Consider the following 10,151-nt stretch of genomic DNA (forward strand, 5'->3'; position numbering starts at 1 on the left):
CATATTGGGAGATTTCTCAAAAATACGTGTGCAGTATGTCGAAAGTAGGATAGTATGGGGAGATATGATCGGGGAATGGTAGCGCGAAAGGGAAACACGACGTTTTACTTTAAAGTTAGGTAATGTAATCAACCCAATCCATTCCAAACGCTTAATTTTCTTTAATGTACCAATGACTATCAATGCATGCATTTCTCATGATGCATTGAGGTCGATTTGTGTAAACTTCAACAATCGGGTTTCCTCTTAATTAGAAAAAAAACCCATCTTAAACACACAAGGATACTTTTTCGAAATATTTCCTTCCGGTTGGTAAATACACATTATACAAAGCTTTTAATACCACAACCAGTGAGTTATTTATAAATGACGTTTTGATGATAATAACATCACTGAATCTCCAACTGACGATGTTTATATGTCACAGTTGATCTGCTATTCAAGAAGTCCGCCGAATATCATAATTTCCGTGATATATGTCGAATGATGAGTGGCAAACTTACAACACGGGGTTTCCAAATATGCAGATTTTTATGAAGATTGTGGAAAAGTTTTCTAGTAGCCATTATCCTCCCATAGGAAAACGTGCTATTTCTTTATGTGAAATGAAGGTCAATGTTTATTTTTAATTATGCTTATTAGTGTGCCACGTTGTTCCGTTGTCAGTACCTCGTGTTACCACGGAATTAGATTATCTAAGTCCGTGGTGTTACACAAGAAATGACCAACAAAATAACTGAGTTCAGAATGTGGATTACTAAGGGACAACACATTCCGCACTAGTGGTAGTGGTGACCTTATGGATATTTCTTTGGAAATGTTGCAATGTGCTAAATGCTTATCGGTGAGGGACTGTAAAACGGCTGAATATGGCAACCATCCTTTATATTTTGGGTAACTGATTTCAATTATTTGTCCGTTTGACGGATGCAAACACTGCATGAGACTAACGTATGCCACATCCTATCTTATTTGTATAATATGTTACGGATAAGATGAAGACGCACGTGACTGTGTATGACGTGACTGTGTGTAATGTAACATTATCATTTATTGCCCTTGTTTGAGCAAGTATTTTAAAGAGCGAAGACACAGTACAAACTTTACCACAGCTCCAGTACAAAGTACGTCGTCGGAAAAACACTGGGACAAAATAAACAATTCTGTNCCACTAAACTAAGGGTATGTGATTCAATTCCCTCCTAGAACGACTCTTAATCTCCCTGCCTCCTGATTGGCTTATAGACGCGTTAGAGAAGGTAAAATCGAGCTATCTAATTTAACCTGGCATTAATATGACTCTAATATGTCAAATCTCATATCAAACAGCAATATAATACTGCTATACATGGGAATGGGGTGCACAAACAAACTATCTAAGATAGAACGTGTTAACGATCTCATTCCGTCATATCTAGAACAGTCTACCCTCTGAAATGACGTATACAAAACTTATTTTTCTTGGACATCATTGAAAAAACAAAATGAAACGCTGTAATGATAGGTGACCTATCCCCCGTTGGTAATATTGGATTTATTATATGGTTATTATAACCACATCATCAGACGAACTCTATTAACACGAGTAATGGCTTCGTTCAGCAATATGTACGATTACTGTACACATATTCAATATCACACAAACATCACTACTTAGGTAATACATAATCAGTATAAATACGAAGAGCTTTATTTCAGTAAGTCGATCGAGAAAGCCAAAGGGAACTTGACCATTTTGCCGTTAGGGCTCATCAGTGGTTAAAAATGAAAATCGGATAAAACAAAATACTGTATGTAGAAATGTAGTAAATGGGGAAGTGTCAATAAAATCGTTTACAATGCCTTTTACTATTTTATAACTTATGACCGCCATTTTGCCATTAGGACTTATCAGTGGTTAAAAATAAAAATCGGGCAAAACAAAATACTATATATAGAAATGTAGCAAATGGGGAAGTGTCAATAAAACCGTTTACAATGCCTTTTACTATTTTATAACTTATGACCGCAACAAATATTTTATTCTTAAACTGAATCAGTTCCAGCTACAAGGTTACGGCCAATCTAACGACTGATAGTCCAGCTACAAGGTTACGGCCACTATAACGACTGATAGTCCAGCTACAAGGTTACGGCCAATGTAAGTTCTGATATACCAGCTACAAGGTTACGGCCACTATAACGACTGATAGTCCATCTACAAGGTTACGGCCAATCTAACTACTGATAGTCCAGCTACAAGGTTACGGCCAATCTAACGACTGATATTCAAGCTACAAGGTTACGGCCAATCTAACGAGTGATAGTCCATCAGCTGAGTCAACCACCTTGTGACGTTAGATTATCACTACAACACGAGATATCCTTTGTAAAACATAAATTAAGTCGATACTGAAAACTAAACGCTGTGAACATTTAAACAACACCATGTGGCCAGGTTGTTTGTTCTTGATTGTATTGATCTGATATAGGAGGACTATTTAAGTCCTACTGTCAAAATAAAAAGAAGATATCTTTGTTTAATTGTCTTACACAATACGTGATGTTTTGCACATGCTCCAATGTCTTGCTCAAGTGCATATGAGATAGAGGCGATAAATCATACATTTGTATTAGTCTCGTTCAACCAGACACGTGTTGTCTGTGCAAGGTACGAGTTACCAAGCGTCTGGTTGAACGAGACTTACATTTGTAGATTCGTGTAAGGACGTGTGTGTTAAAATGTAAGAATATGCTATAATCAATTGTTTCTTCGTTCTTGGGAAATACTTCGGTATTGTGGTTGAATTATCCATCCGTTCTGAACGTGTGACAATACTGTAACACTACACAATAAGTGATATGTGATTTGTGAATTCGTAATGGCTGAAAGTCTAACACAACAGGGAGGTCAAATTCCAATTCGTGTAAAGGGACAGAATTCATGTATGTATCACCATGGGAAATCATCGGTGTTGTTTTGTGAAAATTGTCAAGACGTTGCCTGTACCGAATGTACGTCTTCGATTCACAGCGGTCATGACTTTTTGACTCTGAGTAACGTTTCTGCAAAGAAGAAAAAGAAACTACAAAAGTTAATAGGCAAAAATGAAACAAATGGCCTTCCTTCAATAAGGAAAAGTATTAAGTCTATTGACGCCGAGATCAAGGAAACCGAAGCCACATTTGAAAGCCTTGCCGCGGACGTAACGAAACAGAGAGATAAACTAAAGCGGAAGATAGATTTTCTTGCAGACCAAACACTCGCTGTGTACGAGAAACTAAAAATAGAAAACGTGACTCTATTGAAAGACTACAAGATAGAACACGAAAACCAATTCGCGATGCTAAAGAGTCAGATAGAGGAATGTAGGACTCTGATCCAGACTGGTGATGATATCACCGTGTATGACAGTGATGCCAATATTGAATCCCCAGTAGCGTTGCCAGTAAAGCCGACACTAAACACGGCCAGTTTTTCTGCGAACCTAATGCCGCTTGACAACCTCAAACACGCGTTCGGTACAGTGACGAAAGACAAAAATCCTAGTAATGTCCCGTTGGTAAGAAATCCTGGCAATGAAGTACCCAAGGACAAGGAAGAAGCATCAGAACAACAAACAGGTAAATTACCCGAAGTTGTCGTCTCCCCGACAGAACAACGAGCTGCAAAATCTGATAAACAACAGTCAGAATCATCTCCAAAACTTCAACCCGCTTCAAACCAGCCATGTAAACCTTTTAGACAACCTGAAGAGGAGAATCGAACCCCCGTTATAGCACATCCTTGGTCATCTAGACCGTTGCGTAATCAGTCGAGAAGGAAGAAGGCGAGGAATAAGCAACCCCTATCTCAGCAGCGTCCACAAAACAATTCCGTGCAGCAGCTTGTGGAAAGGGAAATCATCATTCCTATTACTGTGATTTCGATGATGCGAAATGGTGGCATAAGGATGAAGAATACTTACATAAAAGCCATCGTACGTAATGACAGGAGTGACAGGGAAATCACATATTTTATTTCTTTAATTACTTTTTTTCTTTTTCTTTATTTGTTTATTTTCAAAGTATTTTTCACATTACAATAACATTTACATTTCATTAAACATAATGAATTCCACTTTCACACATACTTTCATACTATTTAATATTGCCCTTTTTGTAAGTGGTATTTTTTTTTTTTTTTAATGTTATATAAGAAAGGTAGGAAAATCAGATAAGAGAAACAAGAAAACAAAGCATAGTGGAAATAAAGACAGGTAAATGGACGGAAAGAAAGACAGAAAGACAGACAGACAGACGGAAAGATAGACAGACAGGAGGAGAAGTACCAGTATTTAACAAACCAATGTAAAGGATAGAAGTCTGGTAATATATAGGTGTCAGTAGCTAAGTAATTAAGATAATACATTGTATGTTTCAAATTTGTCCCTTTATTTCAAATGAATTTAAATAAGATCATATAATCGGTAAAATGTAGGTCTAGGAAATATCGATAAGCCTTTTCCATTTTTTCCACTCATTCTTGAAGTTAATGAGATATATTTCGTCTTTACTATTTGCAATATATTTTTAAATACTGTAATGTTCTTTAATTGAATTTTTAATTCCTTGTATAGATAAAGGCACTTTAAGACATCTTGCCTTGTATATATACTGTTTTATTATTAAAATAATACTATTGTCAATTTTATTAAGTCCATTATAGTTATAAAAACCAAAAAGAAATGTTGTTTATTATAATCAAATGGAATAATCAATGCATCTAATAAGAACTCAAAATTTTGTAAAAGATTTTGTGCTTTGTCACATTCCCATAATACTTGCTCTATTGTCTCTTTTTCTAGTTTACACAGTTCACAGTAAGGGCTATCTACTATTCCTGCCTTAAACAAATACGCATTAGTTGTCAAAATATGCTGATAAATTCTGAACTGGAACCACTGTAATTTGGTATTTTTCGTAATTTTAAATGGCATTTATATATTTTTTCCAAACTTCATCATCAAATTGAAATATATCATCCCATTTTTTTACCTGTTGAAATAGTATCATTTTTACAAAACAAGCTATAAAAATCTCTTATCGCCTTTTTATTTTTCAAAAACACTTCTATATTAATTGGTATAAATTTATAGTTAACCTCTACATTTGACCTATCTTCTTGTATTACATACTCTCTAATGGCTGTAATTAGACCCTGGTATCGTAAAAAGTTTGTATTAATATCATAAATCTGTTTGAATTATTGAAATGTGTATAAAGCATAGATATTTCGGTCTCTGATTAGATCATCAATTACAATTATTCCTTTATTGTACCATTCCCTGTAAAATCTGCTTCTATTTTCTATTGAAATACTTTTGTTATACCAGATGGGCATTTTGAACTTACTGCTAGGGGACTTATATTTTTTATTAATTTTTCTCCATGCCTTAAATACATCAATCCAAAATAGATTTTTAGTTTTATTTAGACATTTCGAAATATAATCAGTTCCACAATTTGCCAAAATGTTTTTATCACAATATAATTTTACAATCACTTGCCATTTACCAGAATTCATATATAACCCCTAACCAACGTTAATTTTAACGAGTCAATAAACGACTGTACATGTAACATTTTAGGACCCCCTTTAATATAATCTTTAACAATGACATCTCTCTTAGCTTTATCTATTTTACTATTCCACAGAAAATTAAAAAGCTCTATATTTTTTTTTTTTTAAGAAATCAATCATCTGGATTAGGTAAAGAGATAAAAAAGGTGATTGAATTGTGAAATTAATAATGATTTTATGATATGTATCCTACCAATAGGAGTCAACAATCTTCTTTTCCAGGTTTTAATCAAAGTTTTACAAATTTCTTATCGTAAATCAATTTTGTTATCTTATGTAAGTCTACATCAAACTCAATACCTAAAAGTATAAATTTCCTATCCCCCCACTGCAAATTCAATTCAGGATAAAGAATTTCATCACTGTATTTTTTACTACCTATCCAAACAACATGTGTTTTTTCTATGTTTATTTTAAGTCCAGAAATATTTGCAAAACTTTTCAATTCTTTAATTGCCTCTTTTAATGAAATGTATGTGCCATCTAAAATCAATGTAGTGTCAAACAACACAATTTTTATTTTGATAATTTTTTTTATCATTATATGTTTCATAATGTACATGTTCATCATTTTCACGCCCTCTGAACCACCTTTTTACACCTAATTCACTCATCATCATCATCCTCATCGTCATCATCGAGGGGACGGCAGCACCGTCAACTCCTAGGTTCTACACAGACGTGTCTCCTTTACGCATGTGTAACCATTGATGGCCATCTTATCATCGGCATGTCAAAACAAATAACCAAATTCAACAGTCAAGGAGGCGTCATCATAACAACTAAACCAACCCTTTTTTCATTGTTCATCAAACCGATTGTTTGCCTGCCGAGGCATATCGCTGAATGTCCCGTGACAAAAAATATCGCTGTGGCGGACCGGTCATCAATGAATGGATCATGGACAAACATTTAAATGAGTTATTTCGATACCCCCAGCAAACGCAGAAACATTTCTTAGCGATGTCGGTTGAGCAATTCCTAACATGCTATTCTATTGTCCAGATGGAGGCATCCTCATCGTAGACATTGGCAACAACACCGTGCACCACACCAGTGGTAACGGCGAACTGTATGGTATTATGCAACGGGGTTAATTCGTGGCAGATGATGGACGGTTTGAAGCTAGTGCAAACTGAAAAAATATTTTACATGCTAAATGCTTATCGGCGAGGGGATGTAAAACGGCTGAATATGGCACCCATTCTTTGTTGTGATTAGATGTTTGGTAAATAATTCTTATTGTTTGTCATTCGACAGCTGCAAAACACTGCAAATTTCATTAGTATAATATTTTACTGATAAGATGAACACATGAATTGTGATTCTGTATACCATTAACATTTACTGCATTTGTTTGGGCAAGATTTTTGAGAGTGAAGACACAGGATAAACTTTACCACAGCGTCAGTACAAAGTACACGGAAATAAAATATACACATTGGGACAGAATAGACAATTTCGTCAACACATGGACAGAATAAACTTCATGGACAACACGAAGCAACAATATAAACCATATCGTAGACATGCAAAGTATACCACAGCTTCAACTCACCACGTCAAATATATCACATAGTCAACTCACAAATATACCAAACCGTCAACACATAAAGAAAAATATGCGTCGTCGAGTTCAATATCAGAACACAAAGTCCATTAAAACCCACAACATTTAAAGATTGCTTTCAAAGTAGTATAGAGAATGATTATTTGATTACATAACGATACGATATGCGATTACGTTCACCCGATAACGCGAGTCTACCGTACTCGTGATCAGACTGAATGTGCTCAGTAAATCATATATACAAAAGAACACGTCACCAAAATGAACTGTTGCCCAGCAATGTACGACACTGTTATGTATTGTATTTATTGAATAAAACTGAATTTATCTCGAAAATTATTTAATTATAATATGGATAATTACATACGTTGATTTATCTTTTTCGTAATTATAAAATACTGAAATACTGTTAGTCAAATTTCTTGAAAACCACTACATAGCCACATCAATGACGTACCTTACGTTGTGATCGACTTAGAAATGTGCTTTGTAAAGGATTACAGCGCATGCATTAAAATCTAATTTTATCCATACTTTCAATTTGGTCCAACTATTTGTTGTTGTGTCAATCATCATGCAAAAAGAAGGCTAAAATGATAACCAGAAATGTGCTTTACTATATTAAATGAGGATGCAGCAAAACTCACGAACACCACATAAATCAAAGAAAACCAAGATTTTAGAAGGTAAACGTTTCCTTCACTACAAACACAACGGTTATTGATGTCCTTTTGTTGATGTATCTAAAGACAGTAAACTAGATATTTAAACACGATTTTGAACATATAACGTCACGCTTCCACAATTGGTACACTACCCAAACTGGTACACGGTCAGAAAGATGTTGGAATAGTTCTTTAAAATTGAATTTGTGTATTTTTCTCTGATGGAATAACAAAACAGATATTCATAAACTTTTCCACCAAATAGTTTGTTTTCAGTGGCATTTGAAGAGAACACAATGACTTATATCTAAACATGCCAGAAAACCTGCAAAAACGATGTACGTCGACGAAATTTTGGAGGATTTTGAAGGGTTGATTATAGGCATGTTTAAATGTTGACTTCTGGTCCTTATACCGGATAATACATACGTGTATTAATACAAGTGTAGATCAGTATGGTATTTATAACCGGATAATACATACGTGTATTAATACAATTGTAGATCAGTATGGTATTTATAACCGGATAATTCATACGTGTATTAATACAATTGTAGCTCAGTATGGTATTTATAATCGGATAATTCATACGTGTATTAATACAATTGTAGATCAGTATGGTATTTATAAAAGCAATATATTTTGTTGCAATTGACACATCAACTGGTAAAAAATAAATACAAGTTCCATAGCCTGTAAGGTGGTGTACCAATTTGGGTACTAATTATGGCTGAAAAACGAGTTTGTTGTTCTATTTTTAAAAACAAAGTACTTGAATCAAAAAATTACCTGAAAACGAACCACCAAGGGTAGTCTTTGCCAAGAATAAAAAAAAACACCATTTTAAATAAAAACATCTGGATTTTTAAATATCACTGAAAAAGTGTCAAAATTTATTATACTAATTGTGGTAGCGTGTGGTAGCTTTCGCCTTTTTCGCCCTCCTGACATCGAACAACATTCTACATTTAGTCATAACATGTAATTGCGAAATTAACGCCGGACATATATGGAATATACGGGTAAAGGACGAAAGTTTGTCTGGCCTAACGTTTGCCAATAACTAGTAGTCCAATATGCCATAAGGGAAGGTCACGGATATAATTAAGTAAGACAGTGTTAAAGACGGGTCACCAGGACGTGTGACCTGTGCAAATGTCCAGTTTATCTACAGAACAATAATCGCCACTGATTGGCCGAAATTGTCTTAGATTGTTTAAGATTTTCATATATATCTACTGACCGAAATATCATTTACACATCCTCGTCCTCAGAAACCTCAGGTAAGATATAATCAATTTTCAATACAATGTGTTCACTTATTGGTACGTGGTTGTACAATGAGCTGAATGTTATAGCAGTAATAATTACACTTTTACATTTATAAATTATTCAATGTGTTCATTCAAGTAATCTGATGATGTCGACTTAAGATATATTAGATATATCTAGAATGACTGGGAGTTACACAAGTCCAGAATCAACTGATGAACAACAGTGTTATATAACTTTCAATAAGCGAAATATGTCATAAGCAACGAATACAGTAATGCATTCAAAGAGAAAAAAATATGTTTAATCCATTTTAATGTTTCCAGTATTTCTTTAAAACTACAATCCGTATTTTCACTTTATTCTGATTAGATTTCAGTGTAAGACATTTCAACACTTTATATTTCAGCCCGAAATCAATATGCAACTGACCGTGCTGTTCGACTGTGTTTTGTTTTTTGCTGCTTCCGATGCATTCCAAGTGAAATCTAAATCTGATCAGGAGATCGCCAACACTTTGCGCATGGCGACTCTGGCCAGAAGTAAGATTTATTGGTCATCTTGGTGACGAATCACTAATCAACCGTCATAACACCGGGATCATATGTTAACAATAAACAACCAAAAGATTTTCTTGTCGATTACCCTCGTGAGTGGGAACCGAACCTACAGCGGATGACCCAAAATCTTGGTTTGCGGCGAGCACTTTCAAGGACGAAATTTAACAGGTTATCATAAAAGAAAGCATGTCAGATCTGTATTTAAAGATCAGCAACGAGTGGTAGACATTTGAGCCAGGGAAGTTTGGTCTTTTTCACTTGCTTCAACCTTTTTTTACTTTTTTTTTTTTTTATCAATATGTATCCTATATATCAGTATTAATGAGATAATTGTTTGGGAGTTGAGTATCATTTATTTCTTCAAAATCCATAGTTTTATTAATGGTTTGAATTGTCTTCTTAAGTTGAATAGCGTTAACAAGTGGCAAGGCAATAGATATTTCCTTAATGACTTTTAAGTTAGTTTTACAAGAGAATACGTA

At 34.5% G+C, this 10,151-nt stretch overlaps 1 protein-coding gene across 1 annotated transcript; it reads left to right on the plus strand.

The window, feature by feature from the left end:
- Positions 1–2,861: 2,861 nt before the first annotated feature.
- LOC110455618 lies at positions 2,862–9,677 on the plus strand. Its single transcript, XM_021505829.1, has 2 exons — positions 2,862–3,959; positions 9,519–9,677. Exons 1-2 carry the CDS (start codon positions 2,862–2,864, stop codon positions 9,675–9,677), a joined length of 1,257 nt encoding a protein of 418 aa, XP_021361504.1.
- Positions 9,678–10,151: the final 474 nt, after the last annotated feature.

The sequence above is a fragment of the Mizuhopecten yessoensis genome, unplaced genomic scaffold (assembly GCF_002113885.1).
Source record: "Mizuhopecten yessoensis strain PY_sf001 unplaced genomic scaffold, ASM211388v2 scaffold8335, whole genome shotgun sequence".
Taxonomy (NCBI): Eukaryota; Metazoa; Mollusca; class Bivalvia; order Pectinida; family Pectinidae; genus Mizuhopecten; species Mizuhopecten yessoensis.

Bases quoted from the DNA above. Each gene is read 5' to 3' on its own strand.
- LOC110455618 (XM_021505829.1), top strand. From the start codon at position 2,862: ATGGCTGAAAGTCTAACACAACAGGGAGGTCAAATTCCAATTCGTGTA. The intron at 3,960-9,518 runs GTACGTAATGAC...TTTATATTTCAG, and splicing joins ATACTTACATAAAAGCCATC to CCCGAAATCAATATGCAACT.